Genomic DNA, 21,728 nt, shown 5'->3' with positions numbered 1-21,728 from the left:
CCCCCAGGTACCTGAACTCCTCCACCTTCGCCACCTCTTCTTCCAGCAACCGCACCACTCCACTGCCCTCCCTCTTATTCATACACATGTACTCTGTCTCACTCCTACTGACTTTTATTCCCCTTCTCTCCAGCGCATATCTCCACCTCTTCAGGCTCTTCTTAATCTGCTCCCTACTCTCACCACAAATAACTATATCATCCGCAAACATCATGGTCCTTCCATGGACTACTGTCTGACCTCGTCCGTCAACCTGTACATCAGCACTGCAAACAGGAAAGGGCTCAGAGCCGATCCTTGATGCAATCCAACCTCCACCTTAAACCAGTCTGTCGTTCCTACTGCACACTTTACTGCTGTCACACTGTCCTCATACATTGCACACATTTACATACTTCTCTGACACACCTGACAATACCACAACTCCTCTCTCTGCATCCTGTCGTACGCTTCCTCGGCATGAAACCTTACTGCTGCTCACAGATGGTCACCTCTTCTCTCAGCCTGGCTTCCACTACTCTTTCCCATAACTTAATGGTGTGACTGATCAACTTAATTCCCCTATAGTAACTGCAGGTCTGCACATCTCCCTTATTTTCAAAGATCGGAACCAGAACACTCCTTCTCTATTCCTCAGGTATCCTCTCACCTTCTAAAATCCTGTCAAACAATCTGGTTAAAAACTTCACTGCCATCTCTCCTAAACATCTCAATGCTTCTACCGGTATGTCATCAGGTCCTACCGACTGTCCAGTCTTCATCCTCCTAAAAGTTGCTCTCACTTCCTCCTTACTAATCCACTTCCTGCTTTACAATCTCCATACCATCCAACCTTCACTCTTTCTCATTTTCCTCATTCATCACTAATTGTTCATTCCTAAGTACATCTTCTACCACTCCATCTAACTCACTCCAGAATGTTTCTTTCTCCTCCATCTCACAACCCACTTGTGGAGCATAAGCAGTGATGACATTTATCTTCACTCCTTCAACTTCCAGCTTCACGTTCATCACCCTATCAGAAACTCTCTTCACCTCCACTACACACTTACTGTCCTCTTCCTAAAGAATCACCCCTACACCATTCTCTTTCCATCCACACCATGATGGAACAGTTTAAAACCACCTCCAATGCTCCAGGCCATACTCTCTTTCCACTTGATCTCCTGAACACACAACATGTCAATCTTTCTCCTCTCCATCATATCAGCTCACTCTCTCCCTTCACCAGTCATAGTACCAGCATTTAAAGTACCCACCCTAACCTCCACTCTCCTCCACTTCTTCATTTTATGCTGTCTCTGTAGACGTCTTCCTCCTCTCCTTCTCCTCCTTCGGGCAACTGTAGCCCAATTTCCACCGGTACCCTGTTGGCTAACAATATTGTGGCGGTCTTTGGTACCCCAGGCCTCGGCCGATCAGGTATGAAATTCTGATTCCTAATCCGCATATTTGATTTGGCATGTTTTACGCTTGATGCCCTTCCTAACGCAACCCTCCCTATTTATCCGGGCTTGAGACCGGCACTAAGAGTGCACTGACTTGTGCAACCCTAATGGCTGTGTTAAATTAGGGATAATATTATAGGCATATAAATGCAAATGTTATAACCTACTTATTTCTATAATCCTGTTTTGGGAAAATGTCCATTATTAAAAGGCTATAAAATCAATTGATTATTTTGTTTAAAATTTAATTAATTTGAATAACTTACTGTCAAAATTACCTTGAACTAACTTTTTGACTTTAGTCGTCAACTATACTTCACGATATTGCATGCCTGCTGAAAAAAAAACAATAGAAACTGTCATACTATTATTAGTGGTTGTACTGTAGATCACATTTTAGTATCTATTATACACCAATTAGGACATCATTAACAACCAGATTCCAGTGTTTCTCTAGAACATCCAGGGATTTTGTTGTTGTTGTTGGAGTTTAATTTTTTTTTAACAATATGATTAAATGATGTACACCAGCATGCTACATATTGAAAACTGTTTGGTTACCAACAGCTGGTGTTATTTTTAGTGGAATCCATTCTTCTTATTATTTTTTCTTTTTTTTTTTTCTCAGGGTCGTTAAATGTCAATAGCACAGCAAAGCAAATAGAAATAAATCACTATGGAGGAGAATAAGGGCACTGTGACTGCAATGTTAGTTGCATTATGACTATAAAATATTGAAATATTTTTAATTGCTCAAAATTACATTTAACATCACACCACATAAGAATTAAAGTCACACACACAGCATAAGAAAGGTGTATATATTGGCACGGTGATTATTTATTATTGAATTTGATATGATAAAATAGTTTAAAAACAACTGTCTTTATGGCTCTGCAGTGACTGAGCGTTTCCTGTGTTAGAAGGTCAGAGTATGAAAATTAGCATAAAAACAAATTGTCCTGTCGTGAAAAACAAAAACTTCAGAGATTTATTTTGAGTCCTAAAAGATTTGAGTGCATTTCTCTTAGTCTGTAATGGTAGTTTATTAGAATGTATGGTGCTTAATGGATTCATTAATTGTATTTTAATGTTAAACATGTATAGTTACCTGAAGGTACTGCCTTCAGATTGTGGTTCGTTATGTATTTTTTTATTTTGATATTTCTTTATTAGAATAATGGTCTATGGTGTTAATGATGGTTAATTGTTCCAAGGCACAATGCTGTGCTTAAAATATAATTCATCATGTTTTAAAAATGGTATTTACATTCTGGCAAAGTGTTATATTAGGTGTGTAACTGTTGAGGTTAACAATGTTAGAGCTGATGTGAAACTGTATAAACCTCCTGTAAATTTGTGTAATCTGAATAAGGAATCTAGTTACCTTTGTCTAACCCATATCTGAGTATACATACGGTTATTTGCATTCAAAATTGAAGTAATTTTTTATAGTAATTTTAATAAAAGTAATTTTTTTTTTTTTTTTTCTTTATTTCTTTTGTATTTTTGTGTAGTTAGTTCTATGTTGTGTTTTGTCTCATTCATTAAATGCCGTATTTTTCATAAGTGATTGTCTCTGAGTGCCACTCACATTTCAAGGGTCCTACAACATTCGATCTGAACTACATGCTCTATTGATTGTACGGTATAAAGTAAACGGGGGTCACGTCTTTCTTGGCTGGGGAGATACCTCTTTTATAGAATTAATAAAAGACAAACAGACCAAATAAGTGTAACGTTAATTCCAGTACTGTCAAATCAACTTAATTTAAATATTTAGGAGTAACTATAACCCGTTATAATTACTTATAAATACATCCTTTTCTTTGCGAGCTAAATTCGCTACAACATGATTGGTTGCATGAAAGTGTACAGTATTTATTGTTGGAGACTGTAACAAACTGGTATTGCAGGCATCTGCAACTTCAGGATTAAGCTTGAAACAGTTACCAAAATTATAGTATTACATTCTTGTATAATTCTCTTTCAATAATTTCATTAGTATTGTTTTTTTGGTTTGTTGGTTTATATTTTTTATATATTTTTACGAATGTGCTTTATCTCAACATTTAGCAGTGGAACATAAAACAACTCTTCAGATAAAATCTACAATGATGAGGATGTAAGATTTCATCAAAACCATCAAAATGGTTTTCCCCTTTAAATATAACTACTGTTTTCCATTTCTGATAACTAACATATGTTTTCCACCATAAAAAGCCTACAAATTACCAGGGCCATCATACATTAGTGCAATAATTAAAAATAAACTTCTGAAATATATTCCTGTGCCAAACAATTTTAACCTTTGAAAAACAAGCAAAAAACCTGTCCTTATTTTTTCGTCAAGTCTAACCACGTACCAAGACGGATGCTCTGCAAGAGTGCAGCTTTCAGATTGTCATGCTGTTTTGAGTAAGAAGGCATGTTTTTCCAGTACTCTGTAGGTGACTTGTTACAGGGAAATGGGGAACCTTCAAAATATATATTTTTTTATTAAGGATACAATGGAAAATTTTTTTACCTTTAAATATCCACATCTTTAACATTACAAGTAATAAATAAATAAATAAATAAATAAATAAATAAATAAATAAATAAATAAATAAGTGATGATTGTACTGTTTAAGTTTTAGGTTGTTTTCCTGTAAGGATAAATTGTCCTCTGCATGCTAAAAATTAATTCTCTGTTGATTTGCTTTAGTGAAATATATTCAGATTTCAGATATAGAATACTCTTAAACTTTATTTTAATAACTCCTACATCTGATATTTTACTATACTTCATCAACACCAGCAGATCATATTGAATAAATGCCTAATTTAAAGATTAAATACTAGCATATTGGTTGTGAAAAAAAGTGTGAAATTCCCTTTCACAAAGTTTTCTATCCATGATTCATCATATTCTGTAATCCAAAAATAATCCGTAGACTTTTTTAGACCTTTATGTTTATAATTGTGTATGTTCTTAAGAAATGATTGTTTATTGAGGTTTCTGCTACATAGTCTGATTATTGTACAGGCTTGATAGCAGTACATTAGCCATCAGAGCCTAATAAGAATAAAAAATTAAGCCATTTATAAAAAAAATAAAATAAAATAAAAAGTCACAGAATGAAAAAATTAAATAGTAAAGGCAGATTTACTCTTAGTTCAAACAAGGTCAATGGCACTGCAACTATTTTCTTAGAAATTTCATCTAATGCAACAGAGGCTCAATAAAGTGACTGAAATTGTGAAATATGTTTATAAAACATCTGTACCTCGTATCTGGTTCAGTCACCTTTATATGTTACCTCAATCCTGTGGTTAATTTCATCAAAAGATTGTTTAAGTTTTAAAATAATGTTAATTAAGTACCATTAGAATAATTTGTAATGAATGATTTTTTTAAAATAAAGAAACACGTATTAAATTTGACATTAAATTAAATGTAATTATTTCGTGAGTAGTGTGGGTTGTGAAAATGGGGACGTGCTTTGCTGTCATGCATCATCTACAGGCTTAACAGTTTCTGTTTAAAAGAGGCAGCACACCTGTGACTACACAAAGCGGGCCACTTAACCAGCACTGCCATGGTTTGGAAAAGCTCTCGCTTAGTTTGTAGCATCTTATGGTTTTTAACACTCGATCGAAATCATGTTTTATCGGAAATCACTTGCCAACCAGGTAAACATGTTATTATTTAGATCATCATGATTCGTTATTACCATTAATATTGTTACTCATTATTTTAACTGATTCGATGTGTGTGCATGTGCTGTACAGGTGAAAAGGCCACAAAGTCAAGGGACGGATGTATACCCTGCCCAGATGGACAATACAACAATAAACACAGTCAAATTAGAGAGTGTCGAAACTGCGATCCTTGTGGTAGGTCATCTTTTTTAATTATCCGGGATTTTATTTATTTATATAAATCTGCTTTTAAACATGCAATAACTGCAAAGATCTCATATCAGTTAGTTTCAGAAACACTAAGAATGTTTTGTCTGTGTAAGACAGTGCTGTAGTGAGTAGCAATAATATGGAAAAAATAGGAAATTTTGATTCTTTAATATATTTTCTCTCTCTTCCGTTCTCTCTTCATTAATGCTTTGATGACGTGTGATTCTGTTTTAGAATTGAATAGTTTTGAAGTTGCGCCATGCAAACCGAAACAAAATACTGAATGTCGTTGCAATGAAGGCTTTAAAGGGTTGGATAAAACACAAAAAAGGTGCATTTGCCCAAAAGGATCAGGGATAAAGAATCTAGGTAATTATTTTCTTGTCATTACACACCAATATATAATTTTCCAATTTGAATCACAATGCAAGAAATATGGTGACTTTTTTTCTGGTTGGTTGTGTTGTTTTTACTAATGTTTTTTGTTTTCTTTTAAGAAAATGGGAAAGAAATCTGTGAGATATGTCCACCTAAGACCTTCAGTAATCAAACTAACTCTAAATGTCAACCATTGCCAGAGTAAGTCATTCATTTAACATTGTTCAAGCCAAAAGGTGTCAAATAAAATTTTTTTACCTACTATTTGCATGACAAAACTATGAACAATAAGGTCTGGTAAACTACCAAACTACGTGTTCATTTGTATCTTTGCGGTTTCCTTTTTAGGTACGGTGAGAAAATTCCAGGAAGTACTACCTCTGACGTCAATTACAGAACTAAAGCAAAAACAGTAGTGGCTTCTTCCTCCCCCTTTCTTTTGTCTATGACATCCACCAGCAGAAACTCCATCTCTACGCCCACCATCTCCAATCCTAAACTCCAAGACAACAAGAACCATGCTCTCTGTAACATTAATGTTTAATTTGAACTAACCTTGAAATATGCTTATGTGTTGAGTTGCTCAGTAGTGAATGTTGAAATTTCTCAATTCCAGGTCTGGCCTCTGTCACAGCTTTTCTGCTTTTCATCCTCATACTAAAGTTAAGCAGGTGTTTTAGGAAAAAGACAAAGATAATACGCCAAGGTAGGGATACACTGTTCTGGTGAATTGTCGAAGATTGAAGATTGTATGAATTTGTGCATATATGTATTAGACACAGTTTCCAACTATCTTGCCATTGGTCTGTTTCTTTAGGCAGTGCATGTGGAAAGCCGGTCGAGGAATCTGGCGAGAAATTCCTTCCTCCTGTGTAGTCCTCATCCACATGCCATGTGCACCTCTATCATTAATCGTAACATTTGCTATGACTGAGAATTAGCAGTAGGTATTATATACCAGTGAAACCCACAGTGTTTTTAACTGCACTTTACATTGCTATAGCCCTGGTTCAGTGAGTATATTCCGTGACTAAAAGAGACTGAAACTGAGTGATATGATTAGCAGATTTCCCGTATAAGGAAAGTGAACTGTCACAGAGGTGTTTGTTCACCCTCAACCCACTTCATTTAAATGTCTGTCCTGAACTTTGGATTGGGACTAAAACATTATCAAATCATGTAATTCTTTTATAGGAATGTCAATGTCATATTCTGAAGTTATGATATACTGTATAGTGCTCAATGAAATGATTTTAAATCATGCATTAGCACTTGGATCATTATTTTGTATAGTTAGTTTTCTTTCATGAAAGGAAGTTATTTGTTCATTTTTAGTTTTATGTGTACAATATAACTAGAAAAGCATAGATAACTGGTTTATAGAAAGATGTTGGCTATTAAAGCCAGCTTTGTAACTATTGTGTAGCTACTAAAAAACATCACTGTGAACCCATAACCTTTTGTTGGTGTTTCCAAAATGCCCTCTTTTTTTCTGATTTACTTTACCACAGAAACGGGTTAATGCCCTGTGATGATTCATAAGCTCCTAAGATACTAAACCTGGATAATGTGTGGGCTTAGGACAAACTGAGAATGCTTTTACACACACACACACACAAACACACATATAGATACACATGTGTGTGTGGGTGTGTATATATATATATATACTGTGTATGTATATATATATATATATATATATATATATATATATATATATATATATATATATATACTGTATATACACACAATAGCTATTTATAAATGCACAATAGCCATTTTATATGTCATATGTTGTTTGCTTGCAATTGATATCATTTATACATTATTTCACAGTGTTTAAATTCTATTTTTTAAGCCTGTTTAAACATGACCTGTGTGTGTGTGTGTGTGTGTGTGTGTGTGTGTGTGTGTGTGTGTGTGTGTGTGTGTGTGTGTGTGTGTGTGTGTGTGTGTGTGTGTGTGTGTGTGTGTGTGTGTGTGTGTGTGTGTGTGTGTGTGTGTCTTTTCACACTACCCATCCAAAAAAAAAAGTCATCACTCTGATTTAACTTAGCAAATATTTAAGCGTCTCCGATTGGATAACTGCTTTACATTTGCGGCATTTAGCAGACGCCCTTATCCAGAGCGACGTACAAAAGTGCTTTAAGTCTCTAGCAATGAATAAATCTACACTGCTATGCTAGATTACAAACTTAATATAAATATAACTCTTGAATTCTACAAAGCAAACTTGGAAAGTGCTAATTTAAGTGTTTTAGGAAGAGGTAGGTCTTCAACCATCGCTTAAAGATAGCTAGGGTCTCCACTGTACGGACATCTATATGAAGTTCATTCCACCACCTCGGTGCCAGAACAGAGAAGAGCTTTTGATTATGTTATTTGATATAAGTTATTTAACCCTAACTGATGCGGTGAGGTTCTTGTAATTTCTTAAACAACCATGTCGGAAGACACAGCTTGTGGTCATGTAAAATGTTGATCTTTTTCAGAAGGGTCAAAATATCGGCAAGCATTAAGCGAGGAAAACATCTAAGGAGATTGCTACAATTGGGTTAAGAAGTGTCCAACGCATTATTAAAAACTGAAAGTAGAGTGGGGAACCATCATCTTCGAGGAAGAAATGCTGTCGGAAAAAATCTCGAATGATCGTGATCAGCGATCACTTAAACGTTCAGTGAAATCAAATCGTAAAAAAATAATAGTAGAACTCACAATTGTGTTTAATAGTGAAAGTAAGAGCATTTCCACATGCACAATGAAAAGGATTCTCAAGGAAGTGGAACTAAACAGCTGTGTAGCCTTAAGAAAACCACTTATCAGTAAGGCTAATCGAAACAAAAAAAAGGCTTCAATTTGCTAGAGAGCATAAAGATTGGAGCAATAGAAGAAGGACATGTGGTCTAATGGGTCCAGATCAACCCTTTTCCAGAGTGATGGGTGCATCAGGGTATGAAGAGAGGTGGATGAACTGATGCACCCTTCATGCCTAGTGCCTACCGAGCAAGCCTTTGGGGCAGTGCTATGATCTGGGGCCTTTATATTTTGCCGTGGCAGTCCAACAAAATATTAGTGTGTGACTTTTTTTTGGATGGGCAATGTAAATATATATACAAATTCTTAAGAATACAAATAGGCAGTTTTATGTCATATGTTGTTTCATTACAGTTGATGTCGTTTATACATTATTTCAGTGTTCATACCAAACCAAGTTATATTTTATAAGCCTGTTAACATGACCTGTCTATTACATTCTGTGTGTGAGTGTGTTTACATTTACTACATTTATTATTCTTATTAGCCTTATTGGGCCATGCAGGTAATAACTGAGTTTGCTGTGAGAAGGGGCCTTGTTAAGAGTCTGTGGTGTCAAAGAAACGTACAACATTGGCAAAAATGTACTTACTGTTCTTTTGGAAAAAAAAATTAAATTAAATATAGCTTTTTTTTGTATAATTGCTATATAAGATTAGAATAGTTGGGAACATGTAAGATATTGATAAATATCTGAGTAGCACAGGTTTGGTTCCTAAAACTGTTATCAGTTTAAAAACTGGATCTAATATATTAATATAATAACAATATAATGTTCTCATAAATAACTGGGGTAGCCAGTTACTAAAAAGGATATATTTACAGGTTATTGGAAGTGTGATCAGTGAGTTATTAAATCGAAATATGTTTTGATATTTGGAAAAATTCTTATGACACGACATTTTGTGTCAATGAAGGCACCAGGCTCTGTAAGCAAAAGAGACCACATAATAGGGGTTTAAGATTGAGAGGAAGGCCATGTTACCACTTTAAACATATAACTCTAAACTACACAACTATATAGCGAAGTCCACTTCCGTGCAGAAAAAGATCTAAGCAATAGTGGGAGGCTCAGTTTTCACTTCAGGTATTATCCCCTCCTACATCAAGATCTTTTTCGAGTTAATAACCTCCTCCTTTTAAAACCCCAGAAAAGAAAATGATCACGGTTTTAGATCTTTTGCTCGTAATTTTCCAGACGTGTGCCGTCACGTTTGCATGTTAAAATATGAATGGGTGTTTACTTCAGTTGTGAAGTGACCAAGATCCCCAAACCCCATTACATAATGATGTTGATGTAGTTAGTAATAATTCTAATAAAACTCAACATAAGTATATTACTGGCATAAGACTAGAAACCGGTAGCCATTTCAAAAAATACAGGAAACTTCTTCATATTAGTCATAAACTATTAAATCAATAGTAGGCCGATTGTGCAGGAAACAGAGATGTTTTTTTTTTATTAATTTTTTGTTTAAAGCTTTTCATAAAGAAATTGCATATATATATATATATATATATATATATATATATACATACACACACACACACACACACACACACACACACACACACACGTGTCAATAAATAATACCTAATACAACAATATACAATTATATTTTTTATAGTATCTAGAGGTTTATATCTAATCCAACATTAGACCACAAAAACAGCACTCAAATTGTTTATGGTAGCAAAAACACTATGAAGACATTCAACATTCAAACATCACGTAGAATATTATCAAGCACAGTCAGCACTTTACCGTGGTGTCATTGTTTCCTTCTGTTTCAGAGCAATTCATGATTTTGTCTGCTGATACAAAGAATCTGTCTTAGGTGTTCAGGTTAGATGTGTTGGTTTCTGTTGTAGGGCTGTCCTATATATATACACATACATACATACACACATATATATATATATATAAAAATGTGTGTGTGTGTGTGTGTGTGTGTGTGTACTTGTTAAAATAAAGCATGCAGTAAATCATATACTATAACTGGAAAAAGCCTGAAAAATAATTGTGAGCATGTATCCACTGTTTGTTAGAATTGTGGTAAATATATAAGTTTGGATAGTCATGTTATGTATGTTGACTTGGGTATGTCCCCAGTGAATGACAACATAGCTTTGGTGGGGAAAACAGCCAAGCTGTGTTCGCCCACTCTAATGAAAGCAAGTGAAAGGGAGACAGCTACAATAAGTACGTCAAAACATTGCTCTTTCTAGTCACAACCACTTACTGTTTGTGGTTTGGTCTATTGCATAGAAACTGGATCAACTTCAAAAAATTAGCAGGTGGGAAAGAGAAAAGAAGTCTGATAGGGTGGTCGACAGGAGTGTGCTGTGGTTGACTTGCGGTTAACACAGTCTAAGAAATGTCTTTTCACAAGTGCTTTGAAAATGTTATATGAATATATACTTATAATTATATGTACAAACATATAATTATAATTATTAAATATATAACATTATATAATTTATACAAATATTAAAATATATACTCATACTAGGTCAGTGACTAAGAGCATTATCTGTTCAAAAACTTTACTGGTAAGATTATTGTTATATAAAAACATTACATATAGAGGAAATAATTTACTGTTAAGAAAATAACAAATTCATATACAGTGCCTATTTTTCAAATTATTTAATATCCAGTTATTGTAAGCTGTCAGTGTAGGAATACCCATGAGTTGTCTGCAGGTTGAATATATATATATATATATATATATAAACTTTTTTTCAACCTGCAGACAACTCATGGTCATTCCTACACTCCTATCTCCCACACATAAATTTTTTTTATGTGTTACGACCCAGTCTAGGGTTAGGCCGGACAGAGTATTTAGCTCGGGATTCAAAAGAATGGATCTTATAAATTGACAACCCAAACACACCCCAAACCATAAACACACACAAAAAGGTTTGCTACACAGGTGCTAGTATATTGTAACACAGAAATATATGTACACAGACTCACAGGCTTGTCTTCAGGGTGGGCCAAAACAATAAACAAAAAGGACTGTTTTGGGAAAGCTACCCTTCCTGAAAACAAAGAAAAGGAAAACACAAACAGCTTCCCTAACTCCCTGCTACAAAAACAAAGACAAAACAATCCCTCACCCAAAGTAAATGGCAGCCACACCCCTAATGCCAGTGAAATAAATATGTACAGTGCCCAAAGATATTACAATATAATACAAAAGAAATATAAACAAACAACAGTAGTCCAAGGGGCTAAACAGGCTCAAAGTCAGTAAACAGTCAGAGGTCAAAATCACGAACATCAACAACCAAGCTATAGCCCGAACACCAAAACAAACAGTCAGAACGCCACTACAACAACTCTCTCCGATTGCTTCGCTCCTTCCTCCTTTAATAGGAAACAGGTGGATGATGTCATCATGAAGGAGGCGGGATCAGCCAGGGTAGGGCAGGCCTCAAACTCTGGAGTGGATCGGACCTGCACACAAAGCACACATACAGAACACCAGTATGGACATGGGGCTACCTAGGGTTGTAACATATGGTTTATCCTAAACCAAAGCGTTCGTAAAAAGGAAATGTTTTATGTTTTATGCATTGTGTGGGCAAGTTGGAGGGCATGTTAATGGCCTCTGGGGTGAGGGGCCTGACTTGGGGCTGGATATTGTTATTCAGATGCTCATGTCGTTCTCTAGGTGGTGCTATACTTCATATATTCGAAAATTGTTTGTAGTTGTTTCATATGATGGATGAATAGTCCATGATGAGTAAATAAAAATGACAGTAAATTCACCAAACAGGATCTAAGGGAGCATGCATGAGATGGATTTTGACCATTTTTTATTAAATAGTTGATCACTTTAGACTTCATTTAGTTTTCCCCCTAGGCTTTGCTTTAATTCATAAATTAGTAAACACATTTAGAACTGCTTAATCTGATTGTGCTTTAGTCACCAAGGGATAGGGACAAAACGTGTTTTGTTACCTTAAATGCTGCCTGAGGCTATATAGTTATCATACTCTTGTCATTATTTTAATTAGGTTATTTATATTATTTACATAAAAGAATCACATCAAAATAATGTCCTACATGTGCTGTCCCTCTAATAAACTCGTTTCCAATCCTGTCCATCGTCATCACCTCAACATCTTCAGCTCTGCTACCTCCAGCTCCACCTCCTCTTTTACTTTTACTCAATGCCACTGTCTCTACACCATACAACATCACAGGTCTCACCACAGTCCTATAAACTTTCCCTTCCACTCTTGCAGATACCCTTCTATCACAAATCACTCCTGCCACTCTTCTATACCCACTTCACCCTGCCTGCACTCTTTTCTTCACTTCTCTAACACACTCCATTACATTACCCTGAACTCCTCCACCTTCTCCTCTTCTCCCTGCAACCGCACCACTCCACTGCCCTTCCTCTCATTCACACACATGTACTCTGTCTTACTCCTACTGACTTTTATTTCCCTTCTCTCCAGCACATACCTCCACCTCTCCAGGCTCTTCTCAACCTGTTTCCTACTTTCACCACAAATAACAATATCATCCGCAAACATCATAGTCCATGGAGACTCCTGTCTGACCTCGTCCGTCAATCTGTCCATCACCACTGCAAACAGGAAAGGGTTTAGAGACGATTCTTGATGCAGTCGAACCTTTACCTTTAACCTTCGTTCCTACTGTACACTTTACTGTTGTCACACTGTCATCATACATGTCCTGCACCACCCTCACATACTTCTCTGACAAGCCAGACTTCCTCATAAAATACCACAACTCCTCTCTCTGCACCCTGTCATTCGCTTTCTCTAAATCCACAACACACAATGCAACTTTTTATGACCCAATCACCAATCTTTCATTCCTAGGTACACCTTCTACCAATTCATCTAACTCACTCCAGAATTGATCCTTCTCCTTCATCTCACAACCCACTTGTGGAGCAAAGGCACTGATAACATTTATCACCCCTACACCATTTCTTTTTCCATCTACACCATAAAAGAACAGTTTAAACCCACCTTCAATGTTCCTGGCCTTACTCACGTTCCACTTGGTCTCCTGAACACACAACTTATCCACCTTTCTCCTCTCCATCATATCAGAGGACCAACTCTAACCTCCACTCTCCTCCACTTCTTTTTTCTCTGCTGTCTCTGTAGACGTCTTCCTTCTCTCCTTCTTCTCTTTCGGCTAACAGTAGCCCAATTTTCACCGGTACCCTGTTGTCTAACGATACCTGTGGCGTTGGTAATCCGGGCATCGACCGATCAGGTATGAATTTCTCATTTGTGATCCGCATATTTGATTTGGCACGTTTTACTCTGGATGCCCTTTCTAATGCAACCCTCCCCATTTATCCGGGCTTGGGACCGGCACTAAGAGTGCGCTGGCTTGTGCAACCCAAATAGCTGGGTTGCACATGGAAATCTATTGCACTAAATGTTAAGTATTTTTTGTGACCTCTTTGTGACCTCAGGAGCTCCAAATATCCAAATGTTTGTGTTATGATAACGTCAGTATTATTAATTACGAAGATTTACAAAAAAGATTTACAAATAAAAAATGTTCCTGTTATCTGTCTTCTTGTTATCCTTTTGTTTTGGCAAATTGGAATTTTTTTTATTTTTAGGTTAAAATTGTGTGTAAGGAAGGAACACGACCTGTGAGTAGTGTTGCACCATACACACACATGCATACACACACACACAAAAACACACACACACACACACACACACACACACACACACACACACACACACACACACACACACCACACACTGAAATGTTTATTGCCTGTGGTTGTAAAAAGCTCTTAGTCAACCTCAAGCTGACAGACGAATCATTTATATGCAAAAAAAAATTAAGCTTACAGTATAACTACCACTTAAAACTTAGACACCAGAATAATACTTGAAGTAAAAATGCTGCAGTGCTAGTACTTCGTAACATTTGGGTATTCCCTGATTCTCTCTAAAAAGACAAACAGGGAATACCCAACTTAGGTATGTGTTAGGCACATACTTAGGTAAATTGTTAGGCTTGTGGTTTTTTTGAGATATGTGATACAAGAGGCCTTTAAAGGAAATGTCATAGGTACGTCAAACACAAGCCAAAATGTACAGCGAACACGTACATTTACACATGTAACTTAGGTAGGTATTTTCCGTAGGATTATTCCAATGTTTCATTCAAAATACAATTAAAAAACAGTCCAAATACATAACAATATCAAGTCAGAAAAATCGACATCTGCATCCCTTGTCACTTGTCAGAATGAGAGTAGTGCTTCTACAGCACTTTTGAATTTCCATTGTTAGTCATGTACACTTGTGGTGTGTTGGTGTATTTTTTTGCACGTTTCTTGTAGCCTGTTCCTGGAAATAAATTGCAAAACCAGGTATGATTTTGTGCATTTGTGCATGCACTTAGATGGTACTGTTAACTTACACCTCGGCTAAAAGCTGCAACAGAGAATTCCACTACAATGTGTCGAATCAGCACGGACCACATCCAATATTGAAGTATGTTACAACATACATAATTTACTGTCCTGTTATAACGAAAGACAGGTAAAATATGTTGCGCTTCCTTTAGGAGCATAGCGGTATTTTGGGAATAGCATGCCACTGCATTTTTCCAGTATTACTGCGTCTGTTCAAGACAAGGATTATGTCCTTATTATTTTCTGATGCTAATTTCTAAGTTTATTTGACTAACCCTTAACGCTGTTGCCAAGAAAAATAAAAAAGCACGAGTTTTGGAAACCTGTCTGTGCTTATATGATTTCTGTTGCAACTGGAGTTAGCGCGCTATCCCATGACCCAGACGCAACGCGCTACAACGGCTTGTATCTAAACAGTAGCCGACCAAGTAAGTCATTGTACACTGTCTTCCTCCTTCCTTTCACAACTATTTCTCTCGGGAGTTTATCTTTTGGCATCGTCGTTTTAAAAAACGCTTTTTCTCCCAATGCTGTGCAGCTCAGAACACAGGTGAGGTGCGTTTTTTCGTTTCCGTTCGGAAATTTCATTGGTCTAATGTTATGGGGTTCAGTTTTTTGGCTTGAATTTTGTGAAACCGGGAAAAATTCATAAATTAGCCGCTTCGTTGTTTAAGCCGGTTCAAAACGTAGAAAAAAGGTAGCGGCTTATGGTCCGAAAAATACGGTACTTTTGTTCAGTGTGGATTATACTCGTGTGGTAATCTGTCTTGACAGCGGTTCATAACTCTCTCTCTGACTGTGATTGAGTTACTTCCGCTTTCGGCTCGTGGTCCATGTACTGACAATGCCATAATAAAGGCAAAAGATGTTTCCACGAACTATTATTTAGGAGGGGTGTTAAGCATCATCTGGTCCTTATCAGGTCTTCAAATTAGCTAACCTCAGATAAAAAACACATGGCATAATATACAGTCATTTTTTATTTTACAAAAATTTATCCAAAATGGAGCAACTTCGTGTGAAAAGCTTTTCTGCTTCCATAGTAAATAGTAAGTAAAAGGCAAAGTAGCAGTCAGGTCCTTCTAATTAAATGCCCTTGATCAAATGATCAGCAAATGTGGCCACCTCTATAAAAGCCCAAATTCTATCAGTTTGCTGGTCTGGAGCATTCGGGTGTGTGTCAACACAATACCAAGACATCAGCAATGATCCTAGAGAAGCAATTTCTGATGCCCATCAATCCTGGGAGGATTCTCATCCTGATTGAAATACTGTGGCTGGACCTTAAAAGAGCTGTGCATAAACAAATGCCTGCAAAGTTCAAAGAACTGAAGCAACAATGTAAAGAAGAGTGAACCAAACATCATACACAATAATGTGAAAAACTGACTGTCTTACAGAACAGGATTACTTCAAGTTATTGATGCCAAAGGTGGTTCTACTTGCTATTGATCCTACTATATCCTATGACCTGAACTTCCAGTGTAATATGTCATGTAATGTTGTTCATCTGTGGTTTCATTTATCTAATTCTAAGACCTGAAAAGGACAAGGTGATTTTATTAGTTTCTAATAGATAAAACCATAGAATTCAAATAGGGTGTACTTTCTTTTTTACATGACTCCATAAAGTAATGGGGTTTGTTTTTTGTAATCCAATACCACCTCTTTTCTTTGGGAGAGCCAATGTGATTTCCAGGTTGTGTAAAATCTAGTGTACTTTCTTTTCAAAATGTCAGCTCCTGTTACAACTGTCATTTTCATAGAGCAACATATTCTCAGCTGATGTAGCTATTAACACACGTTTGCTTAAGTAAATTTACAAATCTCAAGTAAACCCTCACCTTTTAGTTGTCATGAAATCATAAGCTTCTGCCACAACCTCCACCCCCATGATGTTAACTTTTGGTCTAGCCTTGTGGGTTGTAGACACCAGTGACGCAGCCCTAGGTCTACAGTATATAAGCAGACGTAGGTCTACAGTATATAAGTAGCACACAACCATACTTTCATTATGTTGTCGAAATGGACATTGTAAAACTCTATATGTTGCTATTTGCCACAGGCTATGTCTTGTCCATTTGCATGGCTTTAGAATGTAACTGGAAAAGACAGTATGAGTACAAGGGGAAATGTTGTCAGATCTGCCCTTTAGGTAAGACCAATAGAGTTTTATAGTTATTTTTATTAGTTATTAATGTTTCCATTATACTAACCTAAAGCATTCAACTAAAACCTTAAAAGCCACTAGTCACACTTACTGTTTCTGTTGTTCGATTGATTGGTTGATTGATTAATCGATTGATTGATTATGAATTATTATCATTTATCTTTAATAACCTTTTTCAAGTAAATCTTTCTTTGTCATTTTATGTTGGGTTGTTACAGGTAAATTTCCCATACAACACTGTACTAATAGCAGTGAGAGTGTATGTAAAAACTGCACAAACATGAATGACCACTGCTTCTGTAATAATAATTTGTGTGAAGATGATACATGTTCTAAATGTTCTCCCACTCAAAAGTGCACACCGGGAGAAAAGCTCATAAGAACAGGTAAGAGCAGACTTTCTTAACTTTATTACCGTAATCAGGCTATAATTTGGTGGTTAAAATGGAAACTTTTTAAATGAGTCATAGCAAACTTGAGGTATATGAAGAGGAGTATAATTTGAAGTAAAGTTCTGAAAAACAAGGCAAAAATATTTTACGCTTTCAGTGTTGATTAAGCAATTACAAATAACTGAATGTGTATTATAAATCTTAATCATGTCTATGCTTTTGACAGGTTTATTTAAATTTAGATATATTTGTGAACCGTGTCCATCCCAAACATACTATGATAAAGAGAGCAATATCTGCAAACCTACAACGGAGTAAGTCAATGTTTAAACTAAATACTAAATTACACTACCCTTGCTTAGAGATGTCTCATATTCCTATCATTGATGCTGTGTTGTTAAAATCTGCTGCAGAAACTTTGGCTTGCCTAAAATATTTCCTGAAAACACGACTCAAGATGCAAAATGTGGTTGCCAAGGTCAGTGTCTTTTATCAGTTAAACAGGCAAAGTCTGGAGCAATTACAATTTCCTGTATAGATATACATCCCTTAGATATATCTTGATTAGTTTCATTATGAATAAATGTTCTTGCAGAAATATATTATAGGTATAAGCTGTCCAGTGCTCAAGTAGGCAATAGTTTTTCCAGTTAAATTAAAATAAACAACACTCTGTTTTGTTCGTTGTGTGTTCTGACAAAATAATATATTATGTATGATGAAATGTGTTACCAGATTTTTTTGGGTGCAATATCCTAGGATGTGCTTATTATAGGATTACATATGATTGATAGGATAATACATAAGATAAGTAGGCTTAGAAAGATTAAATGTAAAAATGCATTTTTGAGCTAACTAATATGGTAATTGTTATATTTTTGTGGGTTATTATATAAAAAATAAATAATATAGAATATAAGTTTGTAATCTTTCAATTTCACTTGTGTCAGCCTGTTACAAATTAAAGTTTACCAGCACTCAATTAGGTGGCTAACAAGATATCTGCACATATTTACCCAGTTTACTATGCAATACTGTTGCCCAGTACCAGCAAACAGTGTCAGTAAAGGCCAATCTATGCTTTCAGTATTATTATGAATCAAACTATTCATGATTTATGTCAGAAAATCGTTAGATCTTACTTAGTTGTCAATGTACTGTTCCAGTGTAGCTTTTTATAGTATAACTTTGCAGAACACCATTGGTAATATGATAGGGTCACCAAGGTTGTCAGGGAAAGAGGTGGATGTTAGTAGGATATAGAGCATCTCCAGCATTTACTTTATTTACTTTGTGAAAGTTACAATGAACAGATTTAATAGGGGTTTTGTCGCATTTACTATTTTACTATTCATATTAACTAATGTTCTGTTCAACTGTGTGGTGTTTCTTTTTTATTACATCAAAAAGTCTGACACAGAGCTATAACTGGCCTTTTAACCCTTAATGCCTTTAACTCTCAACTGGACAGCTATATAATCATTTTTAATATAAATTGCCACAAGCAAATAAATGATGAGTTACAAGGTAGTCTAATAGTTTTAAATAATTCAATTGCTTTTGTTCTTGTAAATGTTGTAAATGCCTAAACAATTTGATAATAGCACTATATTGCTTTGATTTTTATTCTTCTTCTACAATACAAAATATTGTTGTTGTTTTTTTGCTAATTTTGTTCTATGTGAATCATATTTAACTTATATTTATTTGTTGACAGTTATTAATCAGGAGACTTTTAATGGAATGGTGGTAGGTCTAGCCATCATTGGCTTTTTTTCCCTGGCAATTTTTATTTATCTCTGCATAAGGGCTCGAGTACAGAGAACAAAAGAAAGTAAGTGACATTTAAAATGTATATGTCCATTCAGCTTCTTTAAGTTATACATTATGCTGTATCCTAATGGCATTTCTTGAATATCATAGTAAATCGTTAGTAAGTGCAATTTTAGAAATGTTTTTATTTCTGGGTCACATTTTTTTAGAATTTCAGATTGTACTTATTTCAGATTTTAAAGTTTGATATATATATATATATATATATATATATATATATATATATATATATATATATATATATATATATATATATATATATATATATATATATATATATAGATATATTTACAGTGGAAAGTAATCTCAGCTTTAGGTTTTGGACATTGCCTTCAGAATATTGGAACATCATTGTCATTGTTTTTAGATGAGGAAAAAAGAAATAAAAACATTATAAAATGAAAATTATTTGCAACAATTTATTATTTAGCAACAAGCTTAAGGGATCAAGTAATTATTAGACTAAAAATGGGTTAGAATTTATTTTTTAAAGCAATCAATTATGGTGTTTGTTGACAAACTAACGGAAAAAGTCTTAGTCAGATTGTTGCTTTTTGTGAAGGCTGGCATAAATACGATGCTCCTATGAAGCTTTTAAGATTAGTGGAAACACATTTAGCTGGATGTGTGATAACTATACCACAAAATGTCATACCACTAGGGAAATCCTATGTCTGTTTGTATAAGAGGCAAACGTGTTCAACAATAACTGTGAAATGGAATGTCTGACTTCATTTGGCAGAATACCATTCAACCTCAAGTTTCCTTAAAGTTCCATCTGATGAATGTTGCTACAAGCTGTCTAAAGAAGAAATAGGAGAAATTGAACCTTAAGGGTTTCAGCTGCACAAACCCCAAAACAGATACATGGTGAACCAACATTTCTGAAGCTTCAGGATGAAACTGTGGAATGACAGTAAGCAGCCAGTGGTTCCATTGTACCAGTCTTTAAACTTTTGATCTCACTCTGGGATCTTCAATGGGGAAAAGAACTTTGCACAAAAGCTTCTCTGACAGCACATGAACGCTTATGCAATAACTCATCACCAGTTTACTTTGAACTGTACCATTCATTAGTAGATGGTGGTATATCATTAAAAAAGCCTTCTGTGATAAATGTTTGCAGCATTCTTGCATACTAGCACTTAACAGTATTACTATGGATTACTAACTATTACTAACCAACTAAGTTACTGAGTTCTCTTCTTAGAGCTGTCCTGAACATGTTTTGGGTTGTGTCTAATTTGTTCAAATGGACCACTGTGCAACTAATTGGATTATATTACATCATGTATAAATGATCAATAAAAATGTTACTGTAAATAATAAATAATAATAACAAAAAGAAGAAAACGCAGATAAAAAAAACAATTTATTACACCCATACAATTAATTAAGTCAATCAGAAAATTTTATTAAACATTAATTTATTTGAGCTTTGGTTAATTGGACAATTAATTGTATTCAGTTCAATTCAGTTTTATTTGTATAGCGCTGTTAACAATGGATATTTTGTCCCAAAGTAGCGTTGCAAAGATAAAGAGATGAGAGTGGCAAGGAAAAACCCATCCTCGTCTGTTTTATATGCTTTAGTGTTATGACCCAAAATATTTGCAATAAACTAAAATGTTAAAGGACATTAGCAACACTTGAGAATTACTATATATTGGAAATACATGACACCCACAAAGAAAAAAGGACTAATTACTACATTTACCCACTCATTGTCATTTATTCCTTTGATATCAGCCACTGTGTTGGTTATTATAAAATATAATTATTTTCTAATAAACATTTGTGTTACCTTTTGTGTTACTGCCACTTTCAATACTTCAATGTTATTATTTTTTTATTATTATTATTTAAATGATTGTTTTGATGCTGGTTTTTGTACCTACATTGTATTTTATTTCATTTTATTTTTTTAAATATATAAACTAAAACCAAAATGGATTCAATTGGGATCCACAGAGATCCATAGCTTTGATAGGAGAAACTACTCACAGGACAACTGACACTCTTCAAATCTGGGCTTTATATAAAAGCGATGAGTATTTAGGTATTATTAAATGTTTAAAATCCTTTTGCATAAAAGCCAGATGGTCAGTATGATGAGACCAAAACTTGGCAAAAAAAAGCATTACATTTGGTGGATTAAACACATTAAGAGCTTTATGACAAATGATCGTGGTGGCACAACATTGTGGGTGAGCGTGTGTGTGTGTGTGTGTGTGTGTGTGTGTGTGTGTGTGTGTGTGTGTGTGTGTGTGTGTATGGGGAGGGAAACTGTGTCATGTCTGAAGGCTAGATGTATGTACATGTTCAACCCAAAAAAACAGTTTGTTCCAGTCTG

The 21,728-nt window shown here is 35.1% G+C and overlaps 2 protein-coding genes across 2 annotated transcripts; both read left to right on the top strand.

The window, feature by feature from the left end:
* Window positions 1–4,965: 4,965 nt before the first annotated feature.
* LOC310722499 (uncharacterized protein) lies at window positions 4,966–6,983 on the top strand. Its single transcript, XM_083535002.1, has 7 exons — window positions 4,966–5,123; window positions 5,223–5,327; window positions 5,577–5,711; window positions 5,840–5,921; window positions 6,069–6,247; window positions 6,337–6,426; window positions 6,538–6,983. Exons 1-7 carry the CDS (start codon window positions 5,030–5,032, stop codon window positions 6,594–6,596), a joined length of 744 nt encoding a protein of 247 aa, XP_083391128.1. The 5' UTR covers window positions 4,966–5,029; the 3' UTR covers window positions 6,597–6,983.
* Window positions 6,984–16,966: 9,983 nt separating this feature from the next.
* tnfrsf18 (tumor necrosis factor receptor superfamily, member 18) lies at window positions 16,967–21,183 on the top strand. The gene is made up of 6 exons (XM_083527733.1): window positions 16,967–17,135; window positions 17,369–17,536; window positions 17,769–17,856; window positions 17,956–18,020; window positions 19,260–19,376; window positions 20,118–21,183. The coding sequence occupies exons 1-6, from the start codon at window positions 17,006–17,008 to the stop codon at window positions 20,207–20,209; spliced, it is 660 nt and encodes a 219-aa protein (XP_083383859.1). The 5' UTR covers window positions 16,967–17,005; the 3' UTR covers window positions 20,210–21,183.
* Window positions 21,184–21,728: the final 545 nt, after the last annotated feature.

The sequence above is a fragment of the Silurus aristotelis genome (genome assembly GCF_946808225.1).
Source record: "Silurus aristotelis genome assembly, chromosome: 2".
Taxonomy (NCBI): Eukaryota; Metazoa; Chordata; class Actinopteri; order Siluriformes; family Siluridae; genus Silurus; species Silurus aristotelis.
This window is presented reverse-complemented; position numbering and strand designations above follow the sequence as displayed.